The sequence below is a fragment of the Cicer arietinum genome, chromosome 4, assembly GCF_000331145.2.
Source record: "Cicer arietinum cultivar CDC Frontier isolate Library 1 chromosome 4, Cicar.CDCFrontier_v2.0, whole genome shotgun sequence".
NCBI lineage: Eukaryota > Viridiplantae > Streptophyta > Magnoliopsida > Fabales > Fabaceae > Cicer > Cicer arietinum.
The window spans coordinates 3634391-3654147 of NC_021163.2; the positions used below are offsets into that span (position 1 = coordinate 3634391).

Sequence of the window (19757 nt, forward strand, 5' to 3'; positions counted from 1 at the left end):
CTCTGTTTTCTCTCTTTGTTCTATGTCTTCAGTACCTCTAATTTATGAATTCCGATTACGATCCTGTCTCAATCAGTTTGAAAAGGATATGAAACCATCTATTTTATGAATTCCGATTACGTTCCTGTCAAAATCATGGTTAGTAATATTAAGCAGTAAAAGATTTCGAATCAGAATTCCCCTTGCATGGCATGTTTAGGCTTCTTTAACTGTGCTCTTTTGTTTTTTTTTTTTAAACTTATTGTTTTGAACTATTTTGTAAAAAATACCTTTTTTTTTTGTCTTTGGGTTTCAAGTGCTTATCAGCAGAGAAAGATAATGACCTAAAAAGGTTTTTTAATGCGTTTGCTAACTTAGCCGGCAAACTCTTGTGTCTGGTAGTTACATATCCTCATATGTAGAACCACTTACTTTCTCACTCAAAATACCTACACATCAATTTTATTCAGCAATAATTTGCAGGTATTCTTGACGCTATTGTGTTTCTACTTTTGTCAGCTTCTATTGGGAGATGATTTCATGACAGTGTACAACTTCACTCTTCCAACCTCCCAAATTCCAATATTAAACTATGGATTGGCCGGCCACAACTATGCATGGTTGCTACGTATCTCCATCCTTTTTGTCTCAAACCTTTGGAGTTACTCTCCAATATCCATGAACTTAAACATGTTCTATACCAATCACAAACCACCTTGTTCCTCACTCCTCACATTCACAAGCTTAAGCCATGTTCAACTCCTTCAAAAGATTATTATGCCTTCTATTTTTCCTCTTACTATCTTTTAATGTTTCTCTTTGTTTATCTTCTTCACTTGAGGACTTCACTTTTTGTTTGGATGATAGCAAAATAAAAAACTTCACTGCTTTCCCTTACAAAGATCGTGATCAATCCTCTGCTTATAATTACTTCAAAATTCTCAATTTTTCAATTCAAAACCTTCGGTTTGCCGAACCAACGACTCCTAAACCAATAGCAATTGTACTTCCAGAGAGTTTGGAGCAGCTACAGAAAACTGTAGCATGCTGTAGAGAATTCTCCTTTGAAATTAGAGTGAGAAGTGGTGGACATAGCTATGAAGGAACTTCCTCTGTTGCTGATGATGGAGCATTTTTTGTCATCATTGACATGATGAATTTAAACCATGTTTGGGTGGATATGGAGACAGAAACAGCATGGGTTGAAGGTGGTGCAACATTGGGAGAGACTTACTATGCTATTTCTCAGGCAAGTGATGCACATGGATTCTCAGCTGGGTCATGTCCAACTGTAGGAGTTGGTGGACATATTGGTGGTGGTGGATTTGGTTTGTTGTCTAGAAAATATGGACTTGCAGCAGATAATGTTTTGGATGCCCTTCTTGTTGATGCTAATGGACGATTGTTAGACCGCGAAACCATGGGAGAAGATGTGTTTTGGGCTATTAGAGGAGGAGGTGGTGGTCTTTGGGGAATTGTCTATGCATGGAAAATCAAGTTGTTAAAAGTGCCACAAATTGTAACTGGTTTTGTTGTATCTAGAACAGGCACAAAAAGTGATATTGCTAAGTTAGTGAACAAATGGCAACATGTGGCACCTAACTTGGAACATGACTTCTACTTGTCATGCTTTGTCGGTGCTGGTTTGCCTGAAGCTAAAACAATAGGCTTATCAGCAACATTCAAAGGGTTTTATCTTGGTCCTAAATCCAAGGCAATATCTATATTGAATCATGCTTTTCCTGAATTAGGTGTTATAGAAGAAGAATGTAGAGAAATGAGTTGGATTGAGTCAGTTGTTTTCTTCTCTGGACTAAATTATGGAGCTTCTGTCTCTGAGTTGAGGAATAGGTATATGCAAAATAAAGAATATTTCAAGGCCAAATCAGATTTTGTAAGGAACCATGTTCCATTTGTAGGTATAAAAACTGCACTGGATATTCTAGAAAAAGAGCCTAAAGGGTATGTTATTTTGGACCCTTATGGTGGAATGATGCATAGTATAAGCAGTGAATCCATTGCTTTTCCTCACAGAATAGGAAACTTGTTTACAATTCAGTACCTGATCTATTGGAAAGAAGTAGACAATGACAAAAGCAGTGATTATATTGATTGGATTAGAGGATTCTATTCTTCTATGACCCTTTTTGTTTCATGGGGTCCAAGAGCTGCATACATTAATTATATAGATTTTGACCTTGGAGTAATGGAGAGGATTACCATTGATGGTATGGTGAAAGCAAGGGTTTGGGGTGAAAAGTACTTCTTGAGTAACTATGACAGACTTGTGAGGGCCAAGACTCTGATTGATCCAAACAATGTTTTCACCAATCAACAAGGCATTCTCCCTATGTCTTTTGCTAGCTCCAATGCCAAAGTACTTGGTATATAATAAATGATTCCATATTGAATTTATAAGCCATTGTTTGGTACCACGTTGATTTGATTAATCTCGTGTCTCTATATTTACATCGATTGTACCATGAAAACACAATCGTGTTCATTTGAATTATATGGCTTCACTAAGAATCTATGGTCATAGGCACTCTTTAAGGGAAGTTAATGCATTGCATTTTGGATTGAGCTTAAAATTATGCTAGGAAGAGCATCTCCAATGACATAGTCGTACAATTTAGTACTATCTTTTGTTTAAAATATAAGAGAGAATTGAATCAAGAAAAGTTGATAAATTCTTACTAAATACATAAATTTTCGTTAATTCAATTTTTTTTCTTATATTTAGGAGTAGATGAGGTATCACATAAGAATGGTTTTTAATTTGTTTTAGCATTAGAGAAGTATTGCATGACAACCACTATAGAACATCAGGAGATTGAAGTTGAGTTGAATATGCACGTGCAAACATTGTAAGCTAACTCATGATTCAGTTAATAACACAAATGTGAAGGATAGTTGAAACGTGAAATAAAATTGCTTCTAATTATTACTTTTTATTTAGGTTATATGTTATTGTTGATCATCTACATGAATGTAATACGAAGTTCAACTAGATACAAAAGTTTATACCGGACCTAAATTTTGTGTTAACTTTTTGTTTTTGACATGTAGTATATGTCAATTTTTTTTAAGCCAACTATTAAGTTATACAGAAGTTTAAAGTATTTTTTTCCTACAAAAATATAAAGAAATTCGAATACAATTTTAAACTTTTGAGTTAGAGTTCGATATATTATATTCAATTTAATAATTTTGATATTTTATCTGTTAAACTAAATTTTACGAATAAATATTATTTTTATTTATTTGAATAAATACCGAAATTGGTCCGATAAAAAAAATTTAAAAACTTATTTTTTTTGGAACTATATTTAGAGACTTATTTAGTTTATAAAAAACTATGAAATATCAAATGTGGATAAAATTAATTATTCTTAGGATAATTTGCAGAGACATTTTAGTTTCAATTATAAATTAATTCAACTAAAATTTAAAATAATTTTTTTAATATTTTTTATAAAAGACATTTAAATTAAAATTTTGTCAATAAAAATTGTCGTATCTTGTTCATACTATAGATTAAATATATTAAATTTTGTTTACTAAGTTTTAACTCAATTGTCACTTATAAAAAGAAAAAAATGAAATACAAATTAATATATATATATATATATATTTAAGGAGAGTTTTTAATAATTATAGACCATTTTAAAAGTTTTTTTTTTCTCGAAGAAGGGTACAAGAAAGATTTTAAAATCAGAAAATCAATGAAATTGGGTAAAATATATCTTCCCTAGTATATAATAGTCAAACAGATAGATTTTTATCTTGACGTACCAATTTTTTTAAGGGAAATAAATACTTATGGAGTATTTGTTAATAATTTAAAAATAGGAATTTTTTTAAAATTGTATAATTTGTATTTTTAAATTGAAAAAAATGAAACTTTCGACTTAAAAGTTATTTATTATTTTTTTATTTAACAAAAAATTGTAGAATGACTTTTTTTTTTTAAATAGAAAATGTTAAGAATTATTTCATCTGTCTTTAAATTTTGATTCTTTTAGTGTTGATAAATTTAATTTTTTTTATCTTTTATTCATTAAGCAAAATAAAATAAATTTAATATATATTTTTGAACTTTTGAAAGTATAAAAGCAAAAACATGATTAATCGTATTTTAATTTTTTAAAAGAATCAAAATTTTAAAAAAACCTGTTTAATATTATTAATAATAAAACTTGCTATTAGTGGTCCTATAAGCACAACTTAAATAGATAAATAAGCTTACTTCTATGTGGCAAAAAGTTAATGAAGGTGAACTGAAATGAACTTTATTTAATTCCTTCCCCTAGAACATTCTTTAATGTGTTTGTCTAGACTCTAGAAAGGACAGAAGATGAGAAATGAGTGAACGAAAAACAAAGATAAACTTATAATAAGATTTTCATGATTCTAACTCCAAAAATCAAAGCTTAACAAATAATTCAATGGCATCATGTGTAGGAACTTTATCATCACCCAACCACACTCTACTTTTCTCACAAATCAAACATTCTGCTGCTGCAAAGACAAGGAGGAGAGTTGTAAGAGCAGAGAGTGTCATAGAGAAACTTGGCATCAAGATTGAGAGAAACCCTCCTCACTCCAAACTCACTCAACTTGGTATCAAGCAGTGGCCCAAGTAATATCCCCATTTCTTCATTATTTTTATTAATCTTTGTTACTTTCTCTTCCAATTCATGAAATTACAAATCTAGATATATACTTTTTTTTGTCAGTTGACCAAATAGTAAACACCACTAATAAAAATACATTCACTTTTGTTTATATTATGAGACGGACCAACATAATATATAATTTTAATTGAGTGTATACATTCTTAACTAAATAAATGTATTTTGTTTTTCTTGTTTTGAATGAAGATGGGGCTGCCCTCCAAGCAAATTCCCATGGACATATGATGCCAAAGAGACATGCTATCTTTTGGAAGGAAAAGTGAAGGTGACTCCTAGTGGTTCAAATGACTCTGTTGAAATTGGTGCTGGTGATTTGGTTGTGTTTCCTAAAGGAATGAGTTGCACTTGGGATGTGTCCGTTGGTGTCGATAAGCACTATAAATTTGAATATTAAAATCTTAAATACAAGGGATGCCTAATAGATGAAGATGCATTGGGAGCACTTTCATTAATTCAATAACTAGGTCATATTTTGTTTGTAATAATGTACTATGTTAAATGAATGTTGAGGTTAGTCGGGACATAGACACATTAAACAAGTAGTTAAGTATTCAATTTATGACTTTTGCATATGGATATATGATTGAGAAGAGATAGTTCTCTTTGTGTGCCAACATATTTCACATAGAGATTAATTATTGTTAAACAAACTTGAGTATTTCATAAAAATTACATAGTTATAAAAAACCGTCAAAATTTTACCAATTCCATCTTAAATGAGTTCTCCTACACTAAACTTTATGCTCTTTCAATCAAATTTTCACTGACACCTATTATGTCATATTGACGGAATTTTTTTCTTCATTACAACCTTGTTATGACGTATCAACGGAAAATAAATTGCACGTGTAGAGTGGATCAGTGAAGATATAGTTTCTCTGCAAACCATTCGAGTTAAGATTGATTATTGTTCTTAAACTAGAATTTGAGATTTTTGATTCTTTTACAAAAAAATACAAGATTACAAACTTCTAATTATCGTTAAGTGAAATCCAATTTGTAACATAAACAAGGTTCATGTGAGTTGTATATAAACGTAATTCTTGTAGACGTTTTTTAAGATCACAATAAAAATAGCATTAGTTCCTATATAAATGGGTTGAGTGTGTACCCAAATTTAAGGGACTATTATTACTTGATTATTTTGTGTGGTGCTTTTACTATTCCCTTTCAAAAGCATTTATTCTCGGATCAAGCAGTGTTCCTTTTATCAATGAGAGCAAATTTTGGGTCAAGCACACAATATTTTCTCATAATAACAACAACAACTTACAAAATGGCATTAATTACAATTCAGTAAAATTGTCTCTATATGGAACTTACACCCTTTAATTCTTACATAAAGATTATGAAAAATAAAAGAGCTTAATAATCATTTTAATGTGATTATATTTTTCACATACATCCAACTATATTTAAGCTTTGTGTAACATTTTAATAGTTTCACTTATATCTTAATATCGTTTCATAACAGACTTCTAAATATTTTATGCTAGTTTACACTAATAGTTATTAACTCATAAATGTATCAGAGATTTGGAAACAAAATATACTACCAACTATAAAAACAAACAAACAAAGAATGACACACATACTCCTAATCCAACGTTGAATAATTTATATGCCACATACACACATGTTACATTTTTTGAGGTTTCATCATCAAATTATATTGTGAGACACAAGACATAAAAAACAACAGAAGTAACAGAAAGAGGAGGAAGAATTCCATACAAGATGTCAGGCTCAAAAGATCCATTAGTGATATCATTTGGTGAGATGCTGATAGATTTTGTTCCCGACACATCTGGTGTATCCTTGGCTGAGTCTCATGCTTTCATCAAAGCTCCTGGTGGTGCCCCTGCCAATGTTGCTTGTGCTGTTTCCAAACTTGGTGGCAATGCTGCCTTCATTGGCAAGGTTCTTCATTTCTTATAACCATTTACCATTATAACATCATCATTATTGATTATATTATTTTCCAAGTATACCAAAAATCAATGTGACATTGACACTTTAGATTAAAGGCGTGTTTGATGTCCAACATATGTAGGTTTCAGACACTTCAGATTGAAGGTATATCTGATGTCGAACATAGTGTTGGACACAAACACGGCATGGATACATGTGGTTACGGGATTTGACAAATCTAGTTAGATCTCCCGCTTGCATTAGCTGCAATTTGGATTTAAATCTGATAGACTATACGGAAATTCCATTGTAAATCCTTGCCAAGGTCAATAGTTTTTTGTAGTCTAGTGAGGGTGTGTCTTTAGTAATCTAAAATTTTAATTGACAAAAAAATTCAATGGTTGCAATGTGACAGGTAGGGGGGGACGAGTTTGGAAGAATGCTAGTTGACATCTTGAAGAAAAATGGGGTGAATACGGATGGTGTTTGTTTTGACACTGAGGCTAGAACAGCGTTGGCTTTTGTGACATTGAGGAAAGATGGAGAAAGAGAGTTCATGTTTTATAGAAACCCTAGTGCAGATATGTTACTGACAGAATCTGAATTGAATATGGGTTTGATTAAGCAGGCCAAGATATTCCATTATGGATCTATTAGTCTTATTTCAGAGCCATGCAGATCTGCTCACATGGCTGCCATGAATGCTGCTAGAGAAGGTGGTGCTTTGTTGTCCTATGATCCAAATGTGAGGCTCCCTTTGTGGTCTTCTCCTGATGCTGCTAGGTCTGGAATCAAAAGCATTTGGTTTGATGCTGATTTCATCAAGGTACAATTGTTTGAATTTGAAATTTATTTTTGGAAGTCTATCAAATGATGGAGGATATAATCGATAAAAGGGTAATTTATATCTTGAATCTTGATTGTATGCCTCATAATTTACTAATAATTGAGTAGGGAAAATCTTGTAAACTGGACTGTAGTATTTAAGCACAAGTTCTAATATATAACTCTATGCAAACTCCGTAATTAAACCTTGCATGTTCTTTGTTTGCACTATTTTGGTATTTTTTGAACTCTGGCTGCTGTTCTAACAATCTTGTTCTAGAGCCAGTTTGGAAAACTCCACAACAAGTACTTATATGATTAATTTAACCCTACAAAATTGGTTTCTAAGATCAGGTGAGGGTGCCTCCCACGTATAATTATATCATATTTCATCTACTGTGGGACTCTCAACTCAACTGTAATAACTATTAACTACGAGCTTTTCAAACAATAGCTTTTGGTATGAGTTGAAATTAGCTTCTGTTTCTCAACTTTGTCATGTGTTGTTTGGTTTAACTTTTATATACAAAATTTATATGGACTTTTTAGTGAATGAAACTTCTTTAACTGAGTATTAGGGACTTTGATTTTGTTAGGAAAAAAAAGACAGGAAATATGATTCCCTATGGTCAATTTTCTTCTCAAAGCTTGCAGTTTTTGCTTCAATTTGTAAAAGTGATTGTATTAAAAAATCGGTCATTTTGTACATAGATGAGTGATGATGAAGTTGAATTTCTTACACAAAAAGATCCTAAGAATGAAGATGTTATTATGTCTCTGTGGCATGACAAGTTGAAGATGCTTCTTATCACTGATGGAGAAAAGGGTTGTAGATATGTCACTAAGGTAATGTACTGTCCATCCAATCCATGTTTTGAAAATAGTTCTTTTTATTTTTGGCTAAATCGACTCATAAAAGCATATTTTCTTAATTGATCATTAGTGGTTGATTTATAAACCTATACAAATTTTTACTATACATTTTTTATCCAATTCAAGAAGGGTGTTTTTATCTATTTGCACATATTTGAGCTACGCTTCATATTTTAATCTATACTATTCACTATATTAAGTATCATTTATAGTTTATTGATAAGTAGACAAGTCGCTCGAGTAGGGCGAGAGCATTGCTCTTTGAGTTCGGCCCAAATGTTTGTTTGGTTGCAACTGGGAGTGTGGGATACGGTTCAGGGTAATCATATAAACTAGCTAGACTACTATATTTAAACACAAGTTGACATGTAACTCTTAACTTGAATCATAATAGACACGTATTGCAGCTGCTTTGTAGACAAAGACATAGGCACAATTAGCTAAACTCTATGATCAAATTTCTTTGTTTCCTAACTATTTTCTTTTGAATTGAGGTTCCTACTCTAACACATTCATCTTTGGATATATTGTTTGAGTGCAGAACTTTAAAGGAAGGGTAAGTGGATTCTCAGTGAAGGCAGTGGACACAACTGGTGCTGGTGATTCTTTTGTTGGTGCACTTCTCACAGCTGTGGCTAGGGACACTTCCATATTTGATGTATGCTCTCTCTCTCTCTCTCTCTCACACACACACTTGCACACTAATTTATAGTCTACTAGGCTTTGTGAAATTCTTACTCATTGGTTGGCATTGTGTTTGGTTTATTGAATTGAACATGAAGAATGAACCAAAATTGAGAGAAACTTTGACATTTGCAAATGCTTGTGGAGCAATGTGTACAACACAGAAGGGAGCCATTCCTGCACTTCCAACCGCGGAAGAGGCTCAGAAATTTATTTCAAGCTCTAAAGCCAATTAATCAGACTTTCCTTTGAAATTTGATGATAGTCCAGAAGACTAACTATACTCATTCTCATTTCAAATTTTTTCCTTTAATAAGCCTTTGATGACTTTAAAAGTTTTGTTTTTGTGTTTATCAATAATAAAATAGTTAGCACTCATAAAGGAACATGAACATTATTCTTTGCTTATTTTCTAAAAAACCACATGGCAACACCATTGTGTCAACTCACTTTTTCATGTGGAGAAATGCCTTAAATCCAATTTATGCAGCAGTGTTATTTACTGATATATGAATGAATTAATGACTCACTTGAGTTTGAGTTGGTTCATGCCAAATTAAAACTAAGGAAGGAAATGCAAGGCTCCTCTAAATCAATTCATGGCCAAAAACACTACATGAACTGATTCACACTAAAGAATGAATTTATTCATGCAAATCTAGGCCAGTTTTTAATTCTGTTATTTGATCATTTTCAAAATACTACTCTAATGACTAAATCTTTTTTCTTTTTACTTGTCATTTTCAACAAGTAAGATATCATTAATTATTGGATTGTCAATAATTACCTTAATCATTTACTAAAGAGAGAAGAATAGATGCAACAAAATATTACTAGTAAAGGATTAAAAGGATAATAGAAAAAACATATTAAAAATAACAAAATTTATTAATTTTAATATATAAAAAAAATGACAACTAAAAAGAAAACGAGACAGTAATTTTGTGTATGTAATCTGACACAGTTATGGTTTGCCACCCATGTCATTCCTTGTTAGAGTGAAGAGAATATTGAATAAAAATCTTGTGGCAAGAAGTATAAAACCTAAAAGATGAAGTCTTATAATAAAGAGACAAGAACAAAAGTAGTATTCATTCATTAAGAGATTAAGAGAGCCTTTATAACACTAGACACACTCATATGATCAACGAGTGAGTCATTCCATCACAACAACAAACATCTTAGTTATTCAGAAATCAAACACACTATTAAAAAACATTTATGATACTCAAACACAATGACACAATTACTATTTCAAAGCTCCTGCTTAAACTTAGATGGTTGGTGATTCTCCCCATCATTAGCAATGGTAACCAATCTAGGACCTTTAATCTTATCACGTGACAACTTATCAAGTGTCAAAGTAAGCACACCATTTTCCATCTTAGCCTTAACAGAATCCAAATCAACATTCTCAGGCAATCTAAACTGTCTCCAAAATTTTCCATAAGACCTTTCCACTCTATGCCAATGATCACCCTTTTTTTCCTCTTCTTTCTTCCTTTCACCACTAACTCTCAACACCCTATTCTGTTCAACTTCAATCTTGATATCATCTTTTGTCAACCCGGGCACGTCGAGCATTATAACATGTCCCTCTGGAGTTTCCTTCCAGTCCACTCTGGCAGGTGAGAGAGCCATGGTTTGTTCGTCTTTTTCGACTCCGAAAGGGATTTGTTCTAAGACACGAAATGGATCAGGGAAACGGTCTGACCAGAGATCAGATAAGAGAGTGTTGGGAGAGTCTATAAATGGTAGCAGTGACCCTTTTGCATTGGAAGGAAAATTAGCAAACAAGAAGAATAGAACGAGCATTAACAAGTTAAGTGGTTGTTGTAGCTTCATTTTGACAGTTGAAAATGTGTGTGTTATTTGTGTCTTTGGATATATGTTGGAAACAGAATTAGTGGTGTTGCGTATATATAGGTTGTAAATGAATGTGGCATGCATGATTCTTGAAGATTCTCAAAGAGTGAAATGGAAGTGATATAATGTAGAGAAATGGAGAAAGTTCCAAGCTATACGTGAACTGTAAGGTAAAAGAGGTTTCCAGAGGATTCATGTATAATACAACAAACATTATTCGCTACTTCAAAAATGTTACAAATCTTCAACAACCACAATTTTTTTTCTTCAGAATTATAAGTTAATCTTTTGTATTAAATTGAAATCAATCGCATTAGATAATCATAAATTATTATTTTTAAAAATTGTTTATTAAATTTTTAAAAAGTATTTATTAAAATTTAAATATCACAGATTTTCTATTTCTTCAAACTGTAATATCACATTTTACAAATTCTTTCAATTTTTATCAAAATTTCATTAAATTTTCCGACTTCAAAAATTTCAAAATATTTTTATACCCAAATCATCACAATTTCTGAGGAGAAATATGATGTAATCCCTACATATATTACAAAATTCAGTGTTAGATTAAAAGTTTTATATTATATAAACTATATTTTTAATTTTTTATAAATCTAAAATATTTGATAATATTTTGGAATAAAATATAAAAAAAAAAAAAAAAAGTTAATATATTTGATCTTAGTTTTTAATCAAATAGATTTATGTATAGTCAACCAATATGTAAAATACTAACGATGATTGTTGTCGACAATTGGATTGACGGTTTGAAAAAACAAAAGAAAATATGATTTGAGTTTTGAAGTATGCATTTTCATTTTTTTTTGTGATATCAAACTAGTATCGGTCATGTCACTATCTCACCCGTTAAAACAAAGAAGACGGTGAGTTTCTACTTGTACAAATTTAGTGAGTTGATGCTAGAGTTTTGAGTGATTTTTAAGTACTACTTCATTGTAAACTATCTATCAAAATGATTCATAGTAGAATTTATATTTTTTTTAACATTTTTGTTTATAAGCTTTTTGATACAACAGATTTGGAATTTTATACAAAATATTTAAAATGTAAGTTCTCTCAACGTGTTGTCCCACCAATGGTATGTGATAGTTTATAAACAAACAATTTATAAACAACATAATCTATACAAATGGAATATATGTGACTGTTTTATAGGTTTGATTCACCAATAAATTCAACTATAAAAGGTTTCAATTCAACAACTAGTTGCTGCTTAGGAGTACTCCATCATGTGTTTCCTATGAATTTGAAAGAGTGGCCAACCAGGGAAGCAATTTCTCATGGACCAAGTCAGGCCTGTCATCATGGGGACAATGTCCAACCCCTTCAAGTAAAAACAGTTTAACATTTTCTTGTTGGGAAGGCAATGAAGAAAAGTACTTTCCAACAGGTCCATCAATTGGAGTAAAAGGGTCTTCATCTCCCCATAAAAGTAAAATAGGTAATGAGATTTTTGGTATCAACTGCACAGGATTAGGTCCTGGTGGCCCTGTTACAACTGATACAAATGCATCTAAGGCCCCTTCATCATTTGCTGGTTCCCTGATGATCTGCATATGCACATTCAAAATATCAATTCTCATAACCTCTTTGATAAATAGTTTAATTAAGTGCTGTTAGCATAAGCGCTTGTCATATAACAAAACATAAAATCAAGCATTTATAGCATTAGTGCTTATGTGGAATCTATTTCTATAACAAGCATTTGTAACATAAAAAAAGATATTTGAATAACCAGTTCAATTAAGCATTTATAGCATCAGTGCTTATGTGTAAGCAATTTCTATAACAAAACATAAAATCAAATTTTTACATATAAGTTATAACGGAGAGCTAGTGGAACCATGATGAAAACAATTTATGAACATGTCATACATTGTTTTCTTAAGCTCTCATAAACAGTCTAAAAAATGCTTGTGTTAGTAGATAAACTCACATAAGTCAATCAAAACAGGTTAAATCAAACTGTTTTTAATATGTTGTATTCATAAGCTATCTTAGATAATATATACTGAAAACAGCTTTATTCATATTACCTCCACAAGCTCTTCATCGACAGAGTCTTTATTTCCATACACTGAACTCAAGATGTTCCTCAAACTCTCTCTGCATTTAATCAAAATAAAATTTCAGTTTGCCACTTCAAAAATTTGAGGGAAATTATGGCTTAATCTGAAGAGAGTACCTTTGTTTAACACGGTTAAAAATTGCTGAGGCAATACCCTTTTGGTTCAATAAAAAATCAACAAGCCAAAGCAGGGGTAGTAGTAACTTGATCCTCCAGTCATCAACAATTGCTTTGTTGTTCATGCCACCAGAACAATTTAACAGCACAATTCCTTTAACAAGAGTTTGACTTGAATCTGGTTTGATACTAAAATAAGGAAAAAAAATGAAGTTTGTGATGAAAACTTCAAATATATATATGTTTCAAATGTTTGACAGAAATTTAAGATTATAGATCTTCAGCCACTAGTGAATAGCATCAAACATACATGCCTGAGGCAGCAGTGAGACAAGCAAGACTTCCAATAGAGTTTCCTATTAGTACTGTTGGCTTCTGAACAACTTCATCTAAGAAATCCAGGATCAACTAAAATGATGTCCTATTAGTTAAGTTTGTATTAATGCTAGAGTGTTAATGATGTTCAACTAAAACGTCAAGAGATAAATACCTCAGCCCATGTTTCCATGGTATATGAAAATCCTGGTGGCTTTTCTGATGCCCCAAAACCAAGAAGATCAATAGCATAAACACTATAATTCTGTGACAGTGTCTTGATATTCCTGAAAAGAAAACAAAAAACACTTATATGATTCAATGGTTAATATAATATTACTAAAGTACAAAATACTTATGATTAAATGGCCAAGACCAATAGCCTCATTTCCTAATATAATTAATCCATTGCCTACCTACTTAAATGCACATAAATTTTTTCATAATTTTAATATGGCAGCAACATAACACTAAAGTCAGCAAAAAAATATAAAAGTGATAAACAAAGATAAAAAACGAGTGGATGAGAATAGAGAGAAGAAAAAAGAAGAAAAAAGAAAAGAAAAAGATTATAGTGGGAAGAAAGAAACATACCTGCGCCAGTGAGGAATGGAAGCACCGAAGCCATGGACAAGTAAGAGAGGAGGTTTAGGAGAATCTGCTGAAACAAAATAATTGATTGAATACTGACCCTTCCATTTCCACTTAAGACAACTTTGCTTTATTCTTTCAACTTCAGTTAATGTTTCAGAAGTTTCTATTGAAGTAGATGAAGAAGTTGACTTGATGATCACACTTTTACTGTTATTACTGCCATTCATTTTGCTGCTTAACAACTGGTTTATTGGATGAAGTTGTTGTTGATGATGATGATAATGAGTAAAAGCGTTTATTTGTGCTGATACCAACAAGGATCCATTGTTATTGTTGTTGTGTCTTTCAAATTGTGATGAAAAGCGCGTTTGTAAATGGAGAAACCTAACTGAATTAACAACACTTGTCACTTCCATTTCTTCCTATGTCTCTCTGTCTTCTCTTCACTGTTTTTTTATTTATTTATTATTATTGTTATACAAGCATTTAAATTGGACCCGGTTGGGTTTTTTATAAGAAAATCATTTTGGTATTTAATACTTACATTTAAATATTACTTTAGAGATTTAAAAAAAAAATTGAATTTGTTTTGTGTTTCTGCCTTGCACTGAAAATTATTTTTTTGTTAAACCCGATTATTAGGAAATTTATTTTTAAAGAAGTTATTTAAAATAAATTCTCATTTGAATTAGTTTTTAATATTGTTTTTTGGATTGTTATTTTTTAAAAAAAGTTGTAATAAACATAGGACAAATTCTAAAAATAACTTTAAAAAAATTGATATTTTAAATAAGAGTGTTGTTATTTTTTACGAATAATTTATACAAGAAACAGAAAAATTCATAAAATTAAAGTATTTAACCAATTAAAAACTGTTTAATCATACATAAAATACATAAAAGAGTTGGCGGTTAAGATTTGTGAGGGTTAGATGTTGATACATATGATATTTCTCTTTCTTGCAAATGATCTCTCGTAAGAATTAGTATTTTTCTTTTGAAGAAAAAATTATAGCAAACAAACTCTTATGCTTTTAGTTCTTATAATACGGTGATTTTTTTATTTTAGTTATTTGAAGAAAATAATAACATTTAGATTACTTAATAGTATTTTTTGTTTCAATAATTAGAATAATCAAAATACGACGACTCGAAAAAGTATAGGGTTAGATATCAAACTTGAATCCCATTATATTTTTGGAAGACCCAATTTTTTATATTTAAGGATATAGATGTTCAAATTCTAACCAATTCACATAAAAATTAGAGAATTGAATTTTGTACCGTTAATTTGACACCTATACCCACATTTTAACATTTTTTGCATTAACTTCTCCAAATACCCTCGTTGACAACAGAAGAAAAAAAAACTTTTCATCCATACACTTTTAAAAAAAATCCAAAAAAGTTAACTTTTTTTTCTCAGTTTAAATGTATATCGGAATTTTTATTTTTAAAATTCTCAGTTTGTATTTTATAAACCAAAAATTTTAAAAATAAAATTTTTTATATATAAAAATTTTGAAAATAAAGTTTCAAATTTATATATAAATATCGAAATATTTATTTTCTTAAATTCTTTATTTATTAAATATACATAAAAAAATTAAATAAACTGATTATCTAGTTTACAAAATACAAAATGGAAATTTCATTTTATGAAATTTCAAGCTTCATTATTTTCATTTTTTTATATGTTGGTTTTATTTTTATTTTTTCATTTCAGTGTGAAGAAGAAGATGAGCAAACAACACTATGTTAGTTGAAGAACAATCAAGAGTTCTATCTCCAACCACTTTTAATCAAAGAGCAATCGTTGTAAAAAGGAGTAGGAGAGAGCAACTAACTACTGATGGATGGTTAATTGTAGTGGGAAGAATATATAGCTTAGTAGCATAGTTATGTTTAGTAGGAGTTTAAGGACAATAAGCAAGTAGACTTTTAAGTTTAATTTTAATATTTAATACAATATTTTAAAGTATTTAATATTATATTACATCTTATTTTAATTCTATTTTATAATAATATTATTAAATAAATCAAACAATGGTGTAGAGGATCATATGGTTGAGCACCAATTCCTGGTGTATGAGGACATTGAGTAGCACAAACACATGGAGCAAGAGGACCATTTGTCTAATTTGTTTTTTTTGAGGACCGTATGATTTTCCATCCTAAAACATTATGAGCACCATATTATGGTTATAGTGTGGATTCGACAAATTAATTAATAACTTATTAATTCAATGTAAAATAAAATATAATATAGTTGATATTGAAATTTTTAAATATAAAAAAATTTTGAAATTGAAAATTTGGATATAATAAATACATTCAGAAAATTCATAATTGAAAATTTTGGTTTAAAATATATATTAAAAATTTTATATATGAAATATCCGATTTGAATTTATATTTGTGGGAGTTGGAGCTTGGAAAAAAAGAAAATTAAATGAGAGAAGCTAAAAATGGTAGAGGCAAAATTGAGTTTTTAAAAAAAAATGTAAAGTATGAGTCTAATGTAGGAGTACAAAATCAAATATTCAAAAAAATATTAATTAAGTCAAAAACTATACAAAATCATGTTTTTGTTAGATGTTTGTAGATCTCCATTTATAAAAACTATCCGGATAGAATTTTAGATTATTTTTCAAAACAAACTGTATCCAATCATATATAAATAAAAATATAAATAAAATTATTTATTATTATGATATGATATTGTATATTTGATCAAAAGATAAATGTTTTGTAGTAATTTATTAGTTTCTTTTTTATTTTTTAATAATTATTTTAGTTTAAATGTAATAGTTTTTTGTTACTACTTCATGTTTTATTTAAATTTGATCGATACATTTTTTTAAAATGATATGGTTGTTGCTTAATATTTCATTATTATTCTTACAACAAAATACTTACAAAAAATGTGACAAAATCAAAGTGATCAAAGTGTCTTTAATTCTGCAATGTTGTAATTCATTGAATATGCAATTAATCGAAGTTGATATATTAATGTGAACCAAAGAAACACTATAACACAAAAGAGAAACAAAAAATGTTATACTAAGACGATGAACAAAATAATATCTCATCAAGACAATAAAATAAAATAAAAAAATGTAACCAATATAAAAACCTCATAAATTAAAAGAGGAAAAAAATGCATAAGGATGTTTTTGGGTCAAAAAATGACCTAACATCACTCCATTTTCGATAAATTAAAAAAGTTAATAAATATTAATATTATTTCATAATATATATATATATATATATATATATATATATTGATGTTATTTAATTAATATTATAATAAAATTAAATAAATTGATTCAATTCAAATTAAGATAAATATAATCTTTTTAGAAAATCATATAAGTCTTCAAATACGATTAATTTTTTTCTTCTAAAAATCAGTTCAAAACGAACCATAAACACATTTATGGAAATGTCGAAAAAGTTGTTTAATAAAGAAATTTTGTTATAGAATCAGCATCATTTAATTTGTTTTAATTTTGCTCATAAATTAACATTATGTACACTAAATTTAAGTCATTATATTTTATTATACATTAATGACAATTTTTAATAAAAGAAGATACTTTTATAAAATTATTACATTCATTTTTTATTAATTTTGTTTTTAATATATGGAATAAAAAATCTTAAATGATATTTATCTTAGAGTAAAGAATATTTTTTGTTCTATAAATTCAAATCAATACTCTCTATTTTTTGGGTGTAAAGTGTAGCTTTTTGTTAATTTAAACAAATAAACATAACAATAGTTAGTGAATGTCACCATTAAACAAATTTAATAATTTTTTAATTTTTTTATATTTTCCTCTCTTAAAAAACACTATAAATAGAAAAAATAAATAAATAGATAGAATTATAACTCCATATACCTTTTATAAAAGAATTTTGGTACCGATAAACCTTTTCGAAAATAGTAGTGTGTGCCCCTGCTAAAGAGCCTGGTCTAATTTGGCTTGCCATTTATGGCGGTAAACTAGCTTAACGGCTAAGACTTCGACCCTTAAATTCTCTCTTCTCTCCTCTAATCTAATTTTCCCCCACTCAACTCACTCTCCTTTTTCTCGTGAATGAATATTTCTTTTGTCTTTTCCTTTTTCACTTTTTTCCAAAATTATTACAATATATTTATTTGTTGTATCCTAAATATCTATCTCTATAAATATTTCAAAATATCAATCACAGATTAATCCAACGACGACCATCAAATCTCACCAACCTAACAGAAAAACGGAACCAAACCCTAATCCAAACGAACATTCCTTCCTTCCTTTATCTCTTCTTTGTCGTTGCCTTTCCTCCGTTGATCACCGCAGCTTGATTTCTCACATCCGTCATCAGATCCATCGAGATCTCAGCTCACGCGCTCAGAACACTGGACCACGCGCCTGTTACCGCATCTATCATGGTCGTGAACGGAGGAAAGCCCCTGAAACGCATGAAAAGGAGAGTCACCGCCGATTTTCACGATTTCTTTTCATTTCCCTCGCCATCCATTGCCGTCTCAGAAAATTTCTCCAGCGGACCGTTCCGATCTAACGTCCGCTCTTTCCTCAACAAGTACGCGCTTCTCCCGCCGCCGTTGGCGCTTTTCCCCCACCTTATGACATGGCAGATCCTCTTCCGTATCGGTGAAGTTACCGATGGCCTTGAATCAGGCCCTGCGGTGGTGTGCGTCGACGTCGTGGAGGAGGACGTGGCTAGATCCAGATCCGTTTACTGCGATCAGTGCCGAGTTTTCGGTGAGTTGACTCGCTAGTAATTGACCGGTTCTGTTTTACGTGAATCGCTTTGGTTTCATCGTTTATTTTACCGGTTTCTCCCCGGTTGCCGGTTTCCCATACTATTTTTTGCTATAATAGGACAAAAACATGCAAGTTAAAAATGAAACTATATTTATAAGATTCCTGAAATTATCATGTTGATTTGGCGATAAAGCATAACCACATCCATTTTAATAATTTTCAATCTTAATCATAAACCTTATGATATGATGTGTATAGCTTACACTTTGCACAGACGAATAATAAGATCAAGAGATGTATTTTAGAAGGAGAATAAAAATGGGATTTAGGTGGGTGTGGGTCCCGTAACAAGTGAGACACGTGGAAGAAGAGTAACGGAATGCCATGTTTTTTGATGTGTTGTGTTTTTTGTTGTAATTGTTGCGTGACAGCCTTGGTTGTGTTGTTGTCGTCATCATCATTTTTTGTGCTAAAAAAAATGCTTGTCATTGTTGTGTCGAACTTTTCTTTCTTTGGATTTTGCCTAGTCAGCACTAAGTTTCGGAGGCTATCTGCACTCTTTTTTGTTTTTAATTAATTATAAATTCTTATTTTATTTTTAAAATATTAACAATTATTGATTCATTAATTGACTTTTATTCTTCTTAACGTTTTCACTTTATAATTCTTTTTTTTTTATTTTTTTATAATTGTTTTTTTAAACATTCATATTCTCTTTTTCACTTTGAAACATTTATATGAACATCCAGAACTCAAATATTTTTTTATCTATGAAAAAGGCCTCACATTTTAATATTTTTAAAATTAATTTTAATAAAATTTTATATAAATTAAATAAAATATTTTGTTTTTATTACAAATTATTTAATACTTATGTCATTACATCGTTAATATAAGAAATACTAGTTATAAATGGAGAGATCATGAGATAAATAGTGAACATATTGTTAACATGAGTTACTTGAGTGCTACAATATATACACATTCTTTTCTTATTCAACTAAAATATGGAAAATTTTACATGAGT

At 30.1% G+C, this 19757-nt stretch overlaps 6 protein-coding genes across 6 annotated transcripts in view; 4 read left to right on the plus strand and 2 right to left on the minus strand.

Moving 5' to 3' along the window:
• Positions 1-586: 586 nt before the first annotated feature.
• LOC101496187 (berberine bridge enzyme-like D-2) lies at positions 587-2508 on the plus strand. Its single transcript, XM_004495376.4, has one exon. The coding sequence runs from the start codon at positions 731-733 to the stop codon at positions 2369-2371; it is 1641 nt and encodes a 546-aa protein (XP_004495433.1). The 5' UTR covers positions 587-730; the 3' UTR covers positions 2372-2508.
• A 1802-nt stretch (positions 2509-4310) lies between these two features.
• Positions 4311-5290, plus strand: LOC101496517 (uncharacterized). Its single transcript, XM_004495377.4, has 2 exons — positions 4311-4621; positions 4863-5290. The coding sequence occupies exons 1-2, from the start codon at positions 4428-4430 to the stop codon at positions 5068-5070; spliced, it is 402 nt and encodes a 133-aa protein (XP_004495434.1). The 5' UTR covers positions 4311-4427; the 3' UTR covers positions 5071-5290.
• A 670-nt stretch (positions 5291-5960) lies between these two features.
• Positions 5961-9355, plus strand: LOC101496851 (probable fructokinase-5). Its single transcript, XM_004495378.4, has 5 exons — positions 5961-6596; positions 7003-7413; positions 8124-8258; positions 8827-8943; positions 9068-9355. Exons 1-5 carry the CDS (start codon positions 6414-6416, stop codon positions 9203-9205), a joined length of 984 nt encoding a protein of 327 aa, XP_004495435.1. The 5' UTR covers positions 5961-6413; the 3' UTR covers positions 9206-9355.
• A 679-nt stretch (positions 9356-10034) lies between these two features.
• On the minus strand, positions 10035-10872 carry LOC101497389 (22.7 kDa class IV heat shock protein). Its single transcript, XM_004495380.4, has one exon. It carries the CDS (start codon positions 10812-10814, stop codon positions 10224-10226), a length of 591 nt encoding a protein of 196 aa, XP_004495437.1. The 5' UTR covers positions 10815-10872; the 3' UTR covers positions 10035-10223.
• Positions 10873-11876: 1004 nt separating this feature from the next.
• LOC101497722 (uncharacterized) lies at positions 11877-14429 on the minus strand. Its single transcript, XM_004495381.4, has 6 exons — positions 13954-14429; positions 13535-13646; positions 13355-13452; positions 13045-13233; positions 12896-12965; positions 11877-12409 (listed from the first exon to the last, which is right to left on the minus strand). The coding sequence occupies exons 1-6, from the start codon at positions 14367-14369 to the stop codon at positions 12098-12100; spliced, it is 1197 nt and encodes a 398-aa protein (XP_004495438.1). The 5' UTR covers positions 14370-14429; the 3' UTR covers positions 11877-12097.
• Positions 14430-17896: 3467 nt separating this feature from the next.
• LOC101498045 (PHD finger protein At1g33420-like) overlaps positions 17897-19757 on the plus strand; it is a 6258-nt gene continuing 4397 nt past the window's right edge. Inside the window, exon 1 of the mRNA XM_004495382.4 lies at positions 17897-18727. Coding sequence (XP_004495439.1) covers positions 18391-18727 — 337 coding nt within the window. The 5' untranslated portion in view covers positions 17897-18390. The remainder of the gene's footprint in view (positions 18728-19757) is intronic.

What these genes read in the sequence shown, in the direction of transcription:
- LOC101496187 (XM_004495376.4), top strand. Translation starts at nt 731, where the DNA reads ATGTTCAACTCCTTCAAAAGATTATTATGCCTTCTATTTTTCCTCTTA.
- LOC101496517 (XM_004495377.4), top strand. Translation starts at nt 4,428, where the DNA reads ATGGCATCATGTGTAGGAACTTTATCATCACCCAACCACACTCTACTT. An exon ending in GGTATCAAGCAGTGGCCCAA is followed by an intron (nt 4,622 to 4,862) that starts GTAATATCCCCA and finishes TTTTGAATGAAG; the next exon opens with ATGGGGCTGCCCTCCAAGCA.
- LOC101496851 (XM_004495378.4), top strand. Translation starts at nt 6,414, where the DNA reads ATGTCAGGCTCAAAAGATCCATTAGTGATATCATTTGGTGAGATGCTG. An exon ending in ATGCTGCCTTCATTGGCAAG is followed by an intron (nt 6,597 to 7,002) that starts GTTCTTCATTTC and finishes GCAATGTGACAG; the next exon opens with GTAGGGGGGGACGAGTTTGG. An exon ending in GGGACACTTCCATATTTGAT is followed by an intron (nt 8,944 to 9,067) that starts GTATGCTCTCTC and finishes TTGAACATGAAG; the next exon opens with AATGAACCAAAATTGAGAGA.
- LOC101497389 (XM_004495380.4), bottom strand. Translation starts at nt 10,814, where the DNA reads ATGAAGCTACAACAACCACTTAACTTGTTAATGCTCGTTCTATTCTTC.
- LOC101497722 (XM_004495381.4), bottom strand. Translation starts at nt 14,369, where the DNA reads ATGGAAGTGACAAGTGTTGTTAATTCAGTTAGGTTTCTCCATTTACAA. An exon ending in CCATGGAAACATGGGCTGAG is followed by an intron (nt 13,453 to 13,534) that starts GTATTTATCTCT and finishes ACATCATTTTAG; the next exon opens with TTGATCCTGGATTTCTTAGA. An exon ending in CTCACTGCTGCCTCAGGCAT is followed by an intron (nt 13,234 to 13,354) that starts GTATGTTTGATG and finishes TCCTTATTTTAG; the next exon opens with TATCAAACCAGATTCAAGTC.